The sequence below is a fragment of the Theobroma cacao genome, chromosome 10 (genome assembly GCF_053813885.1).
Source record: "Theobroma cacao isolate CCN51 chromosome 10, ASM5381388v1, whole genome shotgun sequence".
Lineage (NCBI taxonomy): Eukaryota > Viridiplantae > Streptophyta > Magnoliopsida > Malvales > Malvaceae > Theobroma > Theobroma cacao.
Genome location: NC_142648.1, coordinates 8,161,185 through 8,180,196, shown reverse-complemented (window position 1 = coordinate 8,180,196; position 19,012 = coordinate 8,161,185). Strand labels below are relative to the sequence as shown.

Here is a 19,012-nt window from a genome sequence, read left to right as displayed (position 1 = left end):
ATTTATTTATTTTTGGGATAAGTTCCTTCTTTGTTTATAATTTTTTTTACATGGACGATATATATGTTGAAAATTGAATTTTTTCTTTAATTGTTTGATTTTCTTTTTAATGTTTTTTAATTTTGGAGCAAGTTAATTTTTTTTTCAATTAAAAAACTTGATAGTAATAGATCTTAATTCTGATGTTAGACTGGTGGGTCATGAAGGAAGGTTCTCAAGCTCAGTGGAGGTTTGCACAGCCCGAATCAAGTCATCAATCATTCTCCGCTTCTCTACTAACTCAGCTTGTTGGGGCTGATTGCCTCTACCTCGATCAACCATAGTATTTTAGCTCAAATCCTTATAGGATAGTAAGATCGTTTGCTTTGATACCACTTGATGTAGCCAAAAAGTTTATGGCAATTAAAACTCAACAATTAGGGCTAGAATAAGATTGATTGTGTTGGAACAATAGAAAGATAATTTGATTTTTTAAAGAAACCTCTTGAATAAATATTTAAAATAACAAAAGATGATGATAATAATCTTCTATCTAAGATCACCTATTTATAATAGTTAAGATAAATCCTAATCAAATAGTAATCCTAATCGTAAATGAAGACTTAAAGTATTAAAATTATAATAAAGATAGCAAAAAGAATCTCAAACTTAATAAAATAAAGAAAATAAAATTCTAAGTCAACGAAAATACTAAATAAAATAAAATTCTGGATGCGCCTGCATCAAAGGATCTCTAGCCCAATGGAGGGAACTAGAGCAAAGGTCTCTGGCTCAGTGGAGGTAGTGGAAGGAACTGAAGCAGGCCCAGTGGGTGGGAAGGGGAGGAAACTAGAGCAGGCCTAGTGGGTGGGACGGGGAAGGAAAAGACTAACGTGACGCCAAGGGTCTATTTGTTTTAAACACACAAAACCATAAGTCTATCCTCAGCTCGACCTTTTTCCTCCTTCGGCTAGATTCATCTGCTCTGCTGGTGCAATCCGGGTCCTTTCTCTCGGTGCTGTGCTGTGTGTTTTCATTAGAGGTATTTTCTGCTCTCCCCTTGATTAATACCTTTTTATGCTTTTATTGATACCTTTTTAATGTTTCCTTTTGTTATTAAATTTGATTCTAGGCATTTCTATTTATAACAATGTGACTTGATTCTAGGCATTTCTATTTATAACAATTTGATGAATGGGTATAGTGCTATCATGTTTGCTCCTCTTTTTCAATGTATAATTTTGGGCTTTGCCATGGGATGTTAGCACGATTGAGACCTACAACTAGTTACGGGAGAGAGAGTGGAGTTTAAGTTAATGTATAAGGAGCTAAAACCATAAAGGCATTGTTTATTTTTAAAATGAATGGGCTGGAGTGAGTTCTTTATTTTAAAGCTAAAAAGGTTAGCCCTTTAAGTTAAAAGAGGCAAACTTTGGTCTGTCGGTAATTTCTAGTCTTCTTTTGTTCTAGAACGCTCTTTCAGCCTCTCAGAAAACTATCCCAAACGACCTCCCTGTTGCTTTAGGTTCTGTTACACTGATTTGGAGTTTGGGAAAATTAGGAAATTAATAACTAAGGTGAGGTTGAATTTTTCAGAGGTTGGAGTTTCAGTTTTGTCAGTTTTTCATTATTGCTTTTGTTTATCCTACAGCTAAACCTACATTTTGGATTTTGGAGTTAGGTTGGTCTTGATCCAACCACCAAGGTAAGAGTTTCATTTCCTAGAAACTTGAATTAGTGCGTTTTAGATAATTCAAGTTTAGTTAATTCTGGAATTTGGAAAACAGAGGGAATCCGAGCTATGATGATGGAATGTTAGGGAGTTCTGAAAGTTCAAAGTAATTGTGGGTGAATAGGAACTAGTGATTTGATTAGCTGGTGGAAAAGACACTTGGTCACGGTGAGTGGGCGTTAATTTTGAAAATTATTCTGATGTGCATAGATTATGCATGCAATGCATTTTTGGAAATTTCAAGGCTAGATATTTATGCTTATGATTAATATCTTATCTGGATATTTGAAACATTTGATATATATATATATATATATTTCTGAAAATGGGAAACAAGCTGTTTTCTAGTATTTTAAACTTCAAAATGAATTTCCAGCTTGTTTTGTTTTGCTTAATGATGCCTGCTCGCTGTTGATGAACATCTACTCAATATTTGATAAGCTTTCTTTATTTTCAATTTGGCTGCATACGAACATGGTTCCCTATGCACTTCCGAGGTTAGGGCATTTAATTAGGTTTTGACTTGGTAACTTCTGAGGTCTACCCATGTGTCCTGTTTTCTGTTATAAACCTGATTTTGGCTTGAACAGTTTGAAATCTGATTTGAAATATCAGATTTAGCCTAGGAGGCTCAGATTGTGAATAAGTTTCTATCATTGCCTGTGAATGTTTGAGACTAGATGTGCTCTATATTGATACTTGGCCTATTAAGCTTGTTACATGCCCATATAAATAAATGTCGAAATTCTATAAGTATATATATTGTATATTTGCTATTGAGGCTGTAGCTCATATGGAGCTGGATATTGATTCTGTCCGATGGGTTAATTCCGGACGTGTCCATTGATCCAAAGTGATCAAAATATGTTCCAGGGAGAACCTTTCCCCTGTTAGCTTAAAAGGTAACCTTCTGATCTGAAACACCTCTGAGATTAACTTTACTCAAATTAAAATCTTATTTAATATGCTTGATTAAGCCTCTAGGAGAAAGCTTAGAATCTATTATGTTGAACTCACAGTTCATGAATTAAATAACCTGGTACGAATCTGGTTTTATACAGATTAATGAGGATTATTAATTTTGGGTGGAGTGTTAATGGAAATCTATCTGTATTTTGATGCTTTGGGGAACTGTTGAGCTCTAGTATGTTATATCTGAATTTTTGATCAGCTTTAGTTAAGTACCCTGTAGCATGAAGATCGACCCCCAGTAACAAAGAGGTCGATCCCCAGATCGCTATATTAGTAAGACATCTTGTGTAGTATATGCAACTATGCTTAATGAGTTGACCATGAATCTTGTTGTTTAAGGTGGATGAACTGGAGGTGATAATTTAGTAAGGCCTTAGTGTGAAGTTTCTACACATTTGAACGTCGGAAAGACATGGTTGGCATCAGAATTAGCTTAAGACTAACCTTAAGTTCTGCCTTGCCTAGCCTAACACCCCTGAATCAAAATAACTAATTATGAATTTGATTCATTAGGCAAAGGAGTTGGGATTATCAATGATGGTAGAGCTTGAAGTGAGACTTTATGTATTTAGGGTTATGGCATATAATTAGAGCCATATTATCTAATGATTAAATGTTTATCAGCCTTGAAATAGGTTCTATAGGTTATCAAGGATCGACCCTTAACTAGCCATAGGTCGATCCTCCATATACTGGAAAATTAGCTGTGTTCTATTAGCCCTTGCATCGACCCCCAGCAATAGGGAGGTCGGTCCTTGGTTCATTAGGACTTAGTCAAATTCTGTTTAAGGGGGATTGACCCCCAATCATGTAATGGTCGATCTCGGACCCTTGATTTCAGTGACTTTGAAATAATAAATGGGTTATAGGTCTACCCTCTTTTTTAGTATAGCCTATGTTATATATATAATTTACATCATTTATGCTCATGTTATGCATGTTTCTGAATCTTGGTTTTATATTAAGCGTGCATCTGTTCCGTAGACTGATTTTGGCATCTGGTAGGCACTCTCAAGTGTCCACTCCGCTGGTCTTTGTTTAAGTCTGCTTTTGGTTTGTAGGCAACCATTTTGGCGAAATGGTGTATAGTTGTTCTATTTATTATGCAAACTTTCTGTATGTGTAATATGCATTTTTGTTTTCTGGTTAAGCACAACGACGCGTTGAAATAAGTGCCATAGTGCAATGTTGTAATGGATGTTTATATTAATGTTATATAAGCAGATTTCAACGTGCTCCTTTTGTGTAAACAAGTGTAATATTAGTTTATTAGTTATTCAGACTTTCAAAGCCGGTCCTTAGGTGAAGCCACCCAAGCAAGGGCTTTAAGCCCCCAATTTGAGGATGCCCCAAATTTCGGAGAGATTTATAATTTTATAATAATTATAATATAATTAATTATATTAAAAATATATAAAAGTAAAAAATAATTAATAAAATTATTTGTTCTCTCACTTTTCTAATTAAATGCCTAATAAATCTTAATTTTTATTACTTCTTTATTTCGAGAATGCTATTAATTCTCAACTATATTCTCTTATTTCCAATCAACTAACAGTCATATGTATTTAATCTCCAACTTTTTTTTTTTCACTTATTTCTTTTATTTCCAATCAACTTATTTAATGATTTCCAATAGCTATTTTTTTTCTATATATAAAACCAATTATTATTTTTCAATGTATAATATCTACTTTTGAATTTTTTTTTTTTCATTTACTCTTTTTTTCTTTAACTTCAATTTTTTTTCAAAAAATACATAAGAAGTCTGTTCTTTTATTATTTTCATAAAGTCGTGAGTCTTATTTGTGGTTTGCAATAAGCATTCAACAATTAAGTACTATTATTCTAATTTTCACAAATTTTTTACTTTAATTTAGAGTTTATCTTATATTAAAAAAATTTGATTATAAAAGTTTAATTAAAAATTTTACATCTAAAAAAGTTAGAAGAATAAAATTTTAATAATTTTTTTTTAATTTTAATAAAAAAAAGTCTCATTTAAATATTTCACTTTATACTTTTGAATTTATTGAGCCATCTCTGAAGACTTTTTACAGACGACGGGGGAGATTCACAGGACCTTCAACATCAAGAATGATTTCACCCCTGAGGAAGAAGGGAGAACCAGTGGGCATTTGAGTGAGGTTAGGTGGGAGAACCCGTGGGCATTTGAGTGATTGGAAAGCATCGAACATTGGATTTTTCTTTTAGTTATTTTGAAATATGCTTTAGTTTTTGGTTTAAAGGATTTTATATGAACCTCCCTTATCATCATGATATATTACAAGTTTCATATTTCCATGTCTTTGGCTACTGCCTTTTAACTCTTCCATACATGAATGCTCGGTTATTCTTTAGTTCTTTTGTTTGATGGTGGTGATTGTGTCTGTTAATATCATGATTAATTTGTTCTTACTTGTATATGGGATTGGCAGACTTTTTTGTGATAATTAGAAAAAAAAATTACAAAAACGCAGAGATGAAGAAACAGAGAAAGCATTACGGATCTTTTTTGGGAGTTGGATGAATTGCGAATAATGATGAGAAGATATCAGGATTTCATAATTTTTTTTTCTTAGTTTTTTGTAGATCTAGGAATATCTGAGTCGATTTTGGAAAAATTACCCCGATCAAGTCTTTTTTTTGTTGTTTCTGATGGTGGGATCGGGAACTTTTTCCTTCCTCCACGTTTAAAGAAAACTGCTTGACAATTTTAATTTTCAGCATTGACCAGCGACGGAATATCACAAGCCTGTCAGAGAGCCTTGTTTGATTCATATAGGAATATCATGTGAAGCAGCTTCCAAATATAATTTTATAATAATATGTTGACAGATTATGTTGCATAAATGACCAGCTGCTTCACATTTGATTTGGTATCCTCTGTTGGACCTTTTGTCACATTTGTGTTAGGCCGGTCAGGATAGTAGGTTGCCCGGCTGAGTTTGAAATAACAAAATATGTTATTCATGCGATTCAGACAAGAATAATGTTCTAGCTGTTCAAGTATTAAGAGGGAGTGACGGGTCTTACCTTGAAGACCGGGGATCATTGGTGGTTAGTCGGTATTCACCGTGATGTGCTTCTCCTTTCTAAGCCGCAGGTTATAACTCTGTTCATCTTCGTTATTGTTGCTACTTTTTCACTGTTATGGTAAGTTTTTGGACAGTATATGTCACAGGGAAGCACTTGAAGCCTCATATGTGTATCAAACTGTTTGCAGAGACACCACACATTTTAAGTTCTTTCTTGCAGTCTGAGGTGGCCCAATAAATTTAAAAGTTTAAACCGAAATATTCAAATGAAGTTTTTTTTATTAAAATTAAAAAAAAATTATCAAAATTTTATTCTTCTAACTTTTTGAGAAGTAAAATTTTTAATTAAACTTTTATAATCAAGTTCTTTTAATATAATATAAATTCTAAATTAAAATAAAAAAATCTGTAAAGATTAGAGCAATAATATCTAATTGTTGAATGTTTATTGCAAACCGTAAATGAGGCTTACGACTTTATGATGATAATAAAAGAATAGACTTCTTGTGTATTTTTTGAAGAAAAATTGAAGTTAAAGGAAGAAAGAAGAATTTAAGAGTAGATATTATACATTGAAAAAAATTGATTTTATATATAGGAAAAAATATAACTGTTGGAAATCATTAAATGAGTTGATTGAAAATAGGAGATATAAATGAGAAAAAATAGTTGTTGGAGATTAAATACATATAACCTTTAGTGGATTGGAAATAAAATAATATAGTTGAGAATTAATAGCATTATAGAAATAAAGAAGTGATAAAAAATTAAAATTTATTATACACATAATTAGAAAAGTGAAAAAACAAATAATTTTACTAATTATTTTTTACTTTTATATATATTTTTTAATTTTTACATATTTTTAATATAATTAATTATATTATAATTATTATAAAATTATAAATCTTTTCTAAATTTGAGGCCTCTCCAAATTGAGGGCCTAAAGCCCTTGCTTGGGTGGTTTCACCCAAGGGCCGACTATGCTTGCAGCTTTCTTTTTCTGTCTTTTTTTTAACATGAATTGCTTTTACTTTACTGGTGAAAAGGTTGTTCTTGAAATATATCTATAATTGACGAATGCAAACTAAATTATATATCAAGAATATCACAGGAGAATTGATTGCAGATCTGGCAATAAGTTGGAAGTTTTTGTGCACTGATGATTATGCCACTTACAATGAAGTTTATAGGAGAAAATAGTAGGCGTTTACTTGGGCGGTTTCCTAGCGTGGGAAAGTTTGGCAATTTATCTCTTTTTCAAGGTTGGAGTGCTTTAGCATTTTGTCACCTCCAAGTTGATTGGTCCTTTGAGCATTTAGACAAATGATAAAAGCTGGGTTAGATTTGTCATAGGCCTTAGGTCATTACATGAAACAGGAAAATAAAAAATGGCAAATCATTTAAGTAGATTTTTTAAGAGGAAAGCTTAGTTATGATGGCTGTAGTGTTGTGAAATTTGTGGAGTTTAGAGTTGGAATTAGGTGATAATGAACAACGGCATGTTAAATACTGCTTTATGGTTTAGGACTTTGCAAAAATTTGTGTCAGATTTTTGTCAACTAATGTCAGATTGATAAGTGTCTCATGATGGAAGTTGATTCTGTTGTATGAGTATCGTGTTGTCTGTGTTGTGGTGCTTATTATGCATGGATAATTATGTAGCACTTGGTGCTTATTTATTTGAACTGCTATACTTTCAAAATAGTAGGCATTTACTTGGGCAGTTTCTTAGCTTGAGAAAGTGCTGTCAATTTATATCTTTTTTGGGGCTGGAGTGCTGTAGCATTTTGTCACCTTCAAGTTGGTTGGTCTTTTGAGCATCTAGACAAATTATAAAAGCTGGGTTGGATTTGTCATATGACTTAGGTCATTACATGAAAAGGGAAAAGAAATGACAAATCATTTGTGTATATTTCCAAAGAGGAGGAAAGTTTAGTTATGATGGCTGTAGTGATGTGAAATTGGCAGATTTTAGAGTTGGAATTAAGTGACTGTGAACGATGGCACGTTAAATACTGCTGTACATTTTATGAACTTGCAAAAATGTGTAAGATTTTTGTTAACTATTGTCTGATTGATACGTGTTGCATGGTGGAAGTTGATTCTATCATGCGAGTAGCATGTTGTCTGTGTTATGGTGCTTATTATGCATGGATAATTATGTATTTGCAGTTTCACTTGGTGCTTTTTTATTTTAAGTGATATAACTTTATTTAAAATGCTAATATATTATAGGAGAAACATCAAAGTCTCTCCTAAAGGATTTCATATCCTGAAATACAAATGGAAAGGTTTTCTTGTGCAGATGACATCCATCGTGAAATTGTATTATATCAAAAATGCACTACAACATAAACCGGTTTTAACTACACTTTTATTTTTGCATTTAAAGAATTTGTCATAGTATTTGGACTTTAAAATTTAGATGCATTTTTTTTTTTGCAGCTCATAAAAAATTTAATTAGAAAAATTAACTCTTACATCTTACAATCTCTCTTTCTCTCTAAATTAAAAAAAAATCAATTATTTGGTTCTTTCTATTTTTCACTTTTCATACTAAACACAAAGAATGAAAAATATCTTTCTTTCTTTCTCTTGTCCTTTACTCACCTTTTTTTTTTTTTAGTTTTCGAATTTTTCTTCCTTGTTATCAAACATTTGATAGAAAATAAATTTTTTGAAAATTAATGAATAAAACATTTCTTTTCTTCTCATCTGTCTCCGCTCTCTCTCTCTGCACCTCTTTCTTTTCTCCCAAAATCTTTCCTTTTCCTTCGCCACACTTCTCCTCGCTAAAACCTCTTTCTTTTCTTTTCTACTTCCTTCGTTCATTGCTTTTCCTAATTAAGCTAATTTTGCTTGTAAAAATCTCATCTTTCTAATCTCATCTTCTTTCCCCCAAGAAACTAGAGTTTCGTCAAATGTTACCCCTTTTGGTACAAAAACAGGGCACTCGATTCTCAAATCTCTGTTTTTTTTTTAAATTATTATTACACGATTTAAGATTTCTTTTGTAGGACTTGATTGTTCATTGATTTGATTCTTGCTGGCATGTTAATGACACTGAACCTATTTCAATCGTAATATTTTTTTTATTGGATTGATATGGGATTGATATGGTTAGTTGTGTGTTTTTTAATCTCATTTTTTATTTTGTGTGATCATTTAGTCAAACAAGCACACCATTGTTTTGATGCAAACTTCGCAGAACAGAGCACCTAGAACGTTTGTGGATTATGATTCTATCAGTCAAGCTATGGACGGTATGCTTTTTGTTTACTGTTGCTTATGTTATCTTTGTTTTTGTTGTTGCTCATATTATGATTTTATCAGTCAAGCTATGAATAGGGGTTTGGAGGTGGAAAACAAAGCAATCAAAATTGAGCTTTATGATAGGATACATATACATTTCATACATTTTATAGAGTTCCTATTGCATTAGTTTTCTTGAAAATAGCTTCTATTGCAGGCAATGGACTATACCTTTTGGAAGTTGGCTTGTGGAGTTGAGAATGATTTTTAGATTTGATTGTGCATATGTCTTTTTTTCTCAAGAATGTATGTCCAAAATTGTTTATATTTCTGAGTTGCATTAAGAGGAAATGAATTAGTGTGGTTTCAATATGATGCACTAGATGGAATCCCCTCTCTTCTTCCTTTCCATCATTTAAAAGATTTGACAATTTTAACACTATATATTATTTGCCGTGTGCAGGTATACGTGGACTATATGAAAGGAAACTTAAAAAGCTCAACCCAGCAACTCAAAACATCACGTATGACATTGGTGTTCTTTACAATTTTATTGATGGCCTTGCAGATATGATTGCCCTCGCGTATGACTCTCTCTCTGTTCCTCCGCCTTTTTCTGGTATGTTATATTGTAGATATAAGTGCCATGTATTGTCTGTTATATTGCGTGTTTACTGAGCCATGTGTCAATCAAGTGTTACAATAACTGTCTTTCAAAGGCATGAATTTGTCATGTAAAACCTGACCTTAAGGAATAAGTATGTGTTTTCAGTCCATGAGTTACGATGGATTATTTCTTTTTCTGCTGAAACCCAGATTGGTTTGTGAATGAGTTTTGTCCAACTTATAACAATAGATATGCCTTATAACAATAGAGGGATGATTGCTTTTGGAGGCTTCTTGGCATTATCCCTGTTTGCCTACCTTTGAAGACTCGTGGGGGTTTTGACTGGAATGATTCATTTGTTCGATTAGGGAGGTTGTCGGTCTGGGCCACATAGGCTACTCACTTTTTTCACTCTGGTTGAGTTTTACTAGTATTAGACTTTTGTGTAGGGGTTTTATTCAGAACTCTGCTTGTTTTTTGAGATTATACGTGTTAAGATGCTGCCAAGTGCTCCTTGAGCAGCTGCTACTTTTGTAATTGTACAGAACAGGCTCTTCTCAAGATAGCTTTATGCTAACAGGAGTCTCCACGTTTGAGACTCCCCATGGCATTACAGTTTATCTATAATAAAAACTCATCTTTCAAAAAAAAAAAAAAGATATGCCTTATTGCTATTAATTTAGATTTTAGAGAGATAATAAGAGGGGTTTTTTTTTTTTTTTTTGCTTTTGCTTTTGCTTTCTTGCTTTGGAGACGGCAGTTACAGTTCCTCTTTGTCCTTCATCGCAAAAGAACTGGTTTTTATCTATTTAAGAGAACTTACATTAGTGGCCATAGGTTAATTTGTCAATTTGTCTTCATTTTGAGTATTGTTGTGACTGCAACCTTTTTTATATGCTTGCTGAATATAAGTAGGCATTGTTGCAACTATGTAATAGCATGATATGTCTTCTTCTCTGGTCAGTATTAGAGTATTACACTCAAATTTTTCTTGTTTCATCTGGTCTTCTCTCTGTAATTTTTAAGGCAGAAACACTAAATATGCTATTCTTGAGGAGTCTTAGAAGTCTTCTTGTTGAATTATTTGATACAAATGACTTGAATTTGAAAATATGGTGATTTACTGAATGCTGGGATATTGATGTCGAATGATGTAAATAGTGCCAATTCATTTACCACTTTATGGAAAAAGTTCCACTATCTTGAATGTCGTGATCCCATGATTGTTTGTTGTGGACAATTAAGATTACTGTGGTGGAATATCTAAATAGTTATCAAAGATCTTGAAATTGATTGATTTTGCAGTCAAAAGGGACACTTCAAATGGATGCCTTTTCACCATGTGATAAAAGAGAGATTACCCCATATTGTACACGTTGTAAAGACCTTGAGGGTCCATGTTCCAAGTTGAAAATGGTTTTTGAGACATTTAACTTTTGAGGCATTAGTTGCTGCAATTTGATTTTAGAGGCACTTTGTGGTTTGTGAGCATTTTGTTTCTATCATAAAACTTATTGGATGTTAGAAGGTTATATGTGTCTCTATTTTATAGCTTTTAGCTGCACATTTTATATGCTACCATATGATTTAAGATTGCAGTCATATAGTATACAGCTGCACTTTAATTTTGCTGTTGAATCCCATAAATAAGTGCAGCCATACTTTTCCATACATTGGCTAAGGCTGCACTTAGAAACTGTGCATCCTTAACCTAAGGCTGCACATTTTTCACCAATAGCTGCAATTTGTTTTGCAGCCAAAGGTGAAAAATGTTGTAGTGATGGCCAACTCTTGCTAATAACATCCATTAGTTTAGTACAGAATTTCTTTTGAGGGCCCATGTGGTTGTTGCAACTCTTAAGTATCATCACATGCTTTTTCTTATGAACTTGGCTGACTTTATAATTGACGTGTTTGTAACATTTGTGAGTGAAATGAGTAATAACTAGTAGGATTGCACTACGACGACATTGAACTTGTTGGAAGGAGACTACAACTTGTGGAGTAAAAAGGTTTATGTCACTATTGCCTTCTGTCAGTTTGCTTTGCCCTAATTTTTGGCTTTTGTGGAATCTGTGCTAGTAATCCTAGATCTTTTCTAGATTAGATCCATTCTATACTACAATGGACCGCCTATGGAACAAAAACTTACAAGAACCTGGTGCCAATTATTTGTGAGAAAGAAAAAGAAACATTAAGTCCTGATCTTATATATTTATTCTCAGATTTGTCATTTTTTTTTTAATTTTCTTTTAGATATTGCGTAATTTTGGCCCATTTATTGTCATCTTATATATCCTTGCATAATAATACAGAACAATCTAACCTTTATGCAGGTCTTCTTTGCAGATTACTTTTTCAAATCAAACCTGGCTTACAATTTCTCTTATGCTGGTATACAGGTAAGATTTTCTTACGGCAAGGGTATCCCAGGCATTTTTTGGAATCTTAATTGCAAAATTAAATGTGCCTTGAATTCAAACTTTGTTGTTTTCGGTTGTATAAAGAACTTGATCCAGTTATGTTCATCTGTGATCATATTTGTTGTTGGTATGTGCATCTCAAATTAAGATATCAACTTGCCTGGTGATACAAGTTAATTGATTTTCTCCCTTATCTGAAGCTTACTGATAGATCATATCTCTCACTTCTGTAAGTGTTGCAACTTATCACCTTGAGAGACATGGTATAATAAGATGAAAGTGTACCATGGTTCTAAATCTAGGGGACAATATTTGCAGATAATATCCTCTAATGGGACTGTGCCATATTTGATATTGAATGCCTAGTTCCTATAAGCCATGTAAAAATATTGCATTGCAACTTAACTACTGAATTATTATGCTTCTGAAACTTTGTATTATATGTTAATACTTAAGACTCGCTTTTAGTTTTGCATTTTGTTTTGAGGTGTCGTGAAGTGTTCTTTCTCCTCTCCTTTTGCCAGTTCTCCTGACTAAGCCTGACATTTCCATAACCAAAATAGGATGGAGATCAATGGGTCGGCTGGTGTGTCTGAGAATGCTGTAGATAGGATTGTTGTGAAGAGTTTCTGAACCTACAGAAGTTTCTAATTATTTCAACTGCCATAGTTGCACACTTGCGGGGCTTCATTTTAACTTCATTCAGATTCGTAGCCAGTGATTTAGCAAAACATGGCCATTTTGACACTGGAATAGAGTTATGCCACTATGTGATAGAACAAAAGCATGTTGGATCAAAGAGGAAAAGTAGGGAGCCTATGCATAGGGTAGGAAACTTTGGATCTAAGGAGTGGTGACACTTTTATCATGCATGACATTGTGCTTAATGCAATCACTAAGTAGTTATGTAGTTCCTATTATAAAGACCATAAGGCCTAATAGGTTTCAATTTTGATAAATTTTACATTAAGCACATCAACTTTAAGAGTTGGCGAGAGTGATGATGAACTTCTTATTATATAACAGGTACGTTATTTGGAGTTTTTTTCTTAATGTTTGGAAAATAATTGATAATTGTATTATCTTTTGGTAGGAAAAGTACTAGAGAGTATTTTGATGTTTCATTTTTTTGGAATCATGAAAAACGGACGAAGTTTATGAAGGAGATTTATGATTTTATTTAGACGGACGACATATGTATTGGCTTTCTAATTTTGACGAATATTTTGATAACTGTGATTAGGTGAGTCCAATACCTGATGGACCTTATAAATCACTACTATAATATGGTAAGACAACAGAAGTAATATATCATATTGTAGTACTGATTTATAAGGTCCATCAAATATTGAGCTCATTCAATCCCAGTTATCAAAATATTCTTCAAAACTAGAAAGTCAATACATATGTCGTTCTGTCCAAATAAAATCATAAATCTCCTCCATAAACTTAGTTCGTTTTTCATGATTTCAAAAAAATGGAACATTTAAAATACTTTCTGGCATTTTTTTTTACCAAAAGATAACACAATTATCCATTATTTTCAAACATTAAAAAAAAACTTCAAAAAACGTATTTGTTATATAAAAAGAGGTTCATCATCACTCTCGTCAACTCTTCGGAGTTGGTGTGCTTAATGTAAAATTTCTCAAAATTGAAGCTCCGTATCTCTTGAAAAAAAGAACGAGGATGCTGTTGTGATCTGACAGCATCCATCATCTTTTTGAGATCAGTAATGTTTGACTCAATTTTTATAGGTCCTACATAAAAACACATAAAGAATTGTTAACATGTGAAAATAAAATAAAAATGAAACAGTAATAGAAAATGCTATTTTTTTTTCATAGTGTAGAATTTAGGTTGTTCATCTATTACGGCAATACCATTTAATAGATTTTCATGAGAATAATGAAGATAAAGCTTCAAAGATTATCCTATGGGAAAGAGAAAAAGAAACGTAAAATTTAAATGAACTATCAATCAAAACAATTATCCAAGAATAGTTGAAATATTTAACAATAATTGAAAATTTTTTTGAATTTATCTACGATATAATCCTACCAACTTGCTGAATCCCCTTGAAATCTGTCATACAACTTAGAATGTCAACTTTTGAAATTTTTTACAATTTTCTCAAGATAACAGGCATGTTTGATGGAGTCATCGCTTTCTCCAAACGGGTAGTTAAATACTTCAACAACATTTTTTTCACCTAATTTAATCCACATGCGATACTGATGTTTGATATGATATTTATTATAACGTTTTAATACACTCATTTTCATCTTTTTGTCACATCTGAACGTATAGGTCGAAAAAACATTACAAACATTTTTTTGATTATTTCTCTAATATTTAACACTAATCATTTTTCCCTGAAAAAGGTGAAAACAAAAGGAAATGAGAAATAAAGAAAATAAATAAATAACAAATTTTGCAGAGAAAAGAAAGAAAGTAATACAAAATTAAAGAGAAAACAAAAACATTAAAAATAGATTCATATAGTATGAAGGATTAAAAAATACATTAAAAATCAAATTATGATATTTTGAAATATAGTTTTGCATTTTGTTTTGAGGTGTCGTGAAATGTTCTTTCTCCCTTCCTTATGCTAGTTCTCCTGACTAAGCCTGACATTTCCATAACTAAAATAGGATGGAGATCAATGGGTCGGCTAGTGTGTTTGAGAATGCTGCAGATAGGATTGTTGTAAAGAGTTTTGAACCTATAGAAATTTCTAATTATTTCAACTGCCATAGCTGTACACTTGCGGGGCTCCATTTTAACTTCATTCAGTTTCGTAGCCAGTGATTTAGCAAAACATGGCCAGTTTGACACTGGAATAGAGCTATGCCACTATGTGATAGAACAAAAGCATGTTGGATCAAAGAGGAAAAGTAGGGAGCTGTAAAGGGGGTTCTTGTGATAGGGAGAGGAAGTGTTGCAAACAAGTAAAAGGATGTGCCAGAGGAGGCAGAGAGGAAGATTGAAGCAGTTCCTGAAGTACTAAGTGTTGTGACAGGTGGAAGACAATAAGAAAAGAATTAAAGAGACTTAGAGAGTACAAGATAATTAGAGAGAGAATTTAGAGAGAGAAGCTCTCAAGTTGAGAATGTGTTAACTTGGAGAGGGAAAGAAGAGTCCTTTCAAATGAATTGTGAGGCTCTATATATAGTGTTAAAAGTGACGGTTACATAAGAATAGGCTTTAATGCGCCTAATGAATGACATTATTATGAAGAATATTAATGTAAGTAACCGTTACTGTAATTGAATGTAGTAAGACTTGTTCTCAAGTAAAGGTAATAGAAAAGAGGTGTACAAGAATAGGTACGAGAGAAGAAGCTGTATGAGAATAGGTACAAGAGAATAAGCTGTACATGAATAAGTATACGAGAACAAGATAAGAGGGTGAAACACTTGTACTTCAGGAAAGGGTTAAGAGGAAGACCTCTTAACTACCTCCATATCTCAGCCACCAAGCCAAACTCTCTGAAACATCCCAAGATGAAAGTAACCCATGAACCCTGTCACTTATTCTGAGTTACTTTCACTGTCATCCAAGTGAAACGGTTATTCTATTCAAAGTGGTTGTTCTACTTGTATTAGTTATTCTATATGGAGTAATACTTTACTTTTTCTAATTGTTCTGCTTTAAGTAATACTTGAAGTAGCGCTTCACTTGTTCTGCGTGAAGTAGCGCTTCACTTGTTCTGCGTGAAGTAGCGCTTCACTTGTTCTGCGTGAAGTAAGGCTTCACTTGTTCTAGTTATTTTGCGTGAAGTAACACTTCACTTGTTCTGGTTGTTCTCTATATAATATTATGTTGTAACATAATTCTTTAGAGTAACAGTATTAACCAAAATCTAGTATCTACATTTTGCCCCCTGCATAAGAATTCATTGTTAAAAATAATTCTTATGTATTAATTTAAAATATAATTTTTTTTGTATTATAACGTATTGTATTGTATTACTTTGAACAGTAATGCCTTGGGCAGTACTACTTTAGACAGTAACACCTTAGCCAGTAATACTTTAGGTAGTAACACATTACTGTCTTGTGTAAGGTGTACTACTAATTTTAATTAATTTTTTTTATCAATATCTTTTGTAATATATGATTGATTATGCAATAATATTTAATATCTTTCGTAATATTTGATTGTATTTTTTTTTTAATGTCAATATCTTTTGTAATATTTTATTGATTATGCAATAATATTTAATATCTTTTTCATAAAAACCTTGATTCTATGTGGCTTATAAATATCAAGTTATTACAAACAATTTTCTTCATTCAAATTTAAAGTAAAGCAAAAACAAATTTCAGAGCAAAGTCGATTCTTTTGCGGATCTTTTCAAGTAAGTAAGTTTTTTTTTTTTTTTCAATTAGTTGAATTTCTCATACTTGTTGCCCCCTGCATGAAATTTTTTTTTTATTAAAATATGAGGAAAGAGAAAAAAAAAAAATTTCATGCATGAGATATTTTGATTATAAAAGAAAATCATAAAGTAAGAACATTTATGTTACCTTGGCTTTGTTTTAATCTTTTATTACTCTAACTCATTGCAAGGTAGCTGTGGTTTCTATTTGCTTTTTGAATCTTACAAATTGGAGTAATAGGCTTCTTAATTTATTTATTATTATTTTTTAAGTATAATTTATTGTTTTTATTTTGACATATAGTGTTTAATAGAAAAGAGAAATATTAGAATAAAGAAATCAAGAAAAAAAAAATTAAAGTGAACGGCATGTTAGGAAGGAGAAATACTAGGATAAAGAAACAAACTAGTAAATGCATAAAAAGTTGGCAAAAGCTGCATGTCTTTCTTTTGTCTTTTGTTTGACTTTGACCCTTGTCTTTTGTTTTGCATAAAAGCTAACAAAACTGAACGGCATGTCTTTCTAATTTTTTTTTATTATTTTACTTGGGCTTGTACTATGACTTTGACTTGTGTTATGCCTTGCTCTAGCTTTAAAGTAAAAGCTTTTTAAGTGAAGGTCGCGGCATGTGCCGCGAGCAATTTTAAGTGAAGCTCGCGGCATGTGCCGCGAGCATTTTTAAGTGAAGCTCGCGGCACATTTTTAAGTGATTTGCCGCGAGCTTTTTTTAACAAAGCTCGCAGCAAGCGTTGCGAGTTCCTTAAATATTATATATATATTTAAAATGTTATATATATAAATTTTTTTTTAAGTTTTACTTATTTATTATATATATTTATTTATATTGCATATAAAAATAATAATAATATAAAAATCTATAATTTTGATAAGTTTTATTGTTTTACTTTATGGTTGTGATTTTTTTATGCATAATAAATAAGTAAAAATAAAAAAATTATTACGTATGTATACTTATCTCTTTTTTCATGATCATGTTTGTAGACAGCTTTTTCCATCATCCTCTATGCCTAGGGCGCATGTCCCTCTGAAGATCAATTATGGTGAGCCTGGAAGAGTTGCAATCAGGAAGAAAACCACTGCACATAAAAGGAAGAATAGTGATTCCAAATTAGTTGCTCCCAAGAAAATTAGAGTAGGAAAGAGTGGTGAAGTTCCTCCTGTTCCTGAAAATTGGGAAGATGAAATTATTAGAGAAAGAGGAGAAGATCGTTTTTGGGAAGAAGTTCGTGCTAGACAGGTTGACGAACATCCCTCTGAGTCTGTTGGATATGATTGGAATCGTTTATGCTCAGAAGCACCTCCTCATAGAAGAAGTGGTATTCCAGGACCATCTATTCTGAAATTCAGGTTTGAACGTGGTGAGTTTCCCCTTTCTGCTATTAAGTTAGGCTCCAATTCTCAATTTGTTCATGGTTGGGATGAATGGGTAACTAAGGTGTTGAAGAATCCTTCTTATGTTAAACTTCTCTCTTCTGCTGGGATACTTGATGCTATACGTATCACTTCCAAGCTCAATATTCGTAGAGAAAAAAGGATAAATGTGTGGCGTGCTATTCTTGCGAGGTGGAGCACGTTTTCTCATACTATGATTACTGCATGGGGAGAATTTACCTTCACTCTGGAAGATGTACGTGTTCTCTTGAAACTTCTTTGTATAGGAAAGGATGGTTTTCACTCTATTAAGCTTTCTGAAGAAGAGGTATGTACTCGAGACTTTTTCTTTGATCTACTTAAGAGTCTAAGTAAAACTTCGAAGGTTGCACGATTTTCCAATTGGATAGGGGTTTTTTATAAAAAGGTTAATGCTAAAGGAATTGAGATTGATTCTTCTGAGTACCCAGACCATAAGTATGAGCTAGTAGCTTTAATAATTTTTTGGTTGGCACGACACGTACTCCCAGGGTGTCCAGATGATGGTATCTCCTCAGCAGTTGTTCCTTTAGCAATAAAAATTGTTAAGGGAATACGCTTTCCTCTTGCTCCACTGTATTTAGGATCCCTATATAAGAGATTAGACTTATACCAACTTAAAACTATTGAGTCAGCTGGGCGTTACAAGGTTTTGACTTATGTGGATGTTTCCTTCATTCAGATGTGCTTATGGGAAAGGTTTGGTACTTGTGCTCCCATGCCTAATGCATATCCTTTTGCATCTTTTTCTATGAATAACCCTTTATCCAGAAACAACTATAGAGCTTGGGCATGGCATGATCGACTACAAAGGGGTAATGTTCTTGAAGTGATGGATGTTACAAAAGAATTCAATCCCAGACCTTATGTGCAGCCTATAAATGAATTTGGTGATCCTGCAATTTATTATGACCTTCATCCTCTACAGTCCGGAAGAATGAGCTCACGAGGTATTAACTTTTGTATATGGGTTCATAGTTCCCATTTGCCTTCTATGATTGAGAGTTCTAGTTCTGGTGGAGATAGAAACTTTCGTTCTGTTGAAGTGTATTCTCCTTATAGAGTGGCACGTCAATTTGGATTTGATCAACCAGCTCCACCTGACTCTTCTTCGCCTATCAACTTTTCTTCTTGCGTTTCTTCATTTCTCATGACAGGACTTTCACTCCGTTAAGATAAACTGAAAAGTT

The 19,012-nt window shown here is 32.7% G+C and overlaps 1 protein-coding gene across 10 annotated transcripts; it reads left to right on the top strand.

Annotated features, from left to right (window-relative positions):
* Positions 1–696: 696 nt before the first annotated feature.
* LOC18587190 (uncharacterized) lies at positions 697–18,996 on the top strand. Of its 10 annotated transcripts, none has more exons than XM_088802738.1 (7): positions 697–1,021; positions 1,631–1,684; positions 1,767–1,879; positions 8,894–8,987; positions 9,440–9,560; positions 11,933–11,985; positions 17,394–18,996. In XM_088802738.1, the coding sequence occupies exons 6-7, from the start codon at positions 11,972–11,974 to the stop codon at positions 18,994–18,996; spliced, it is 1,617 nt and encodes a 538-aa protein (XP_088658864.1). In that variant the 5' UTR covers positions 697–1,021; positions 1,631–1,684; positions 1,767–1,879; positions 8,894–8,987; positions 9,440–9,560; positions 11,933–11,971. The 10 variants fall into 10 exon arrangements, 8 of the variants coding, with proteins under 8 accessions (XP_088658864.1, XP_088658859.1, XP_088658862.1 ...); XM_088802733.1 differs by having other exon boundaries at positions 11,920–11,985; XM_088802736.1 differs by having other exon boundaries at positions 9,440–9,595.
* The last annotated feature ends 16 nt before the right edge of the window (positions 18,997–19,012 follow it).

What these genes read in the sequence shown, in the direction of transcription:
- LOC18587190 (XM_088802732.1), top strand. An exon ending in GCAGATATGATTGCCCTCGC is followed by an intron (nt 9,561 to 11,919) that starts GTATGACTCTCT and finishes ACCTTTATGCAG; the next exon opens with GTCTTCTTTGCAGATTACTT. An exon ending in TCTCTTATGCTGGTATACAG is followed by an intron (nt 11,986 to 17,393) that starts GTAAGATTTTCT and finishes TCATGTTTGTAG; the next exon opens with ACAGCTTTTTCCATCATCCT.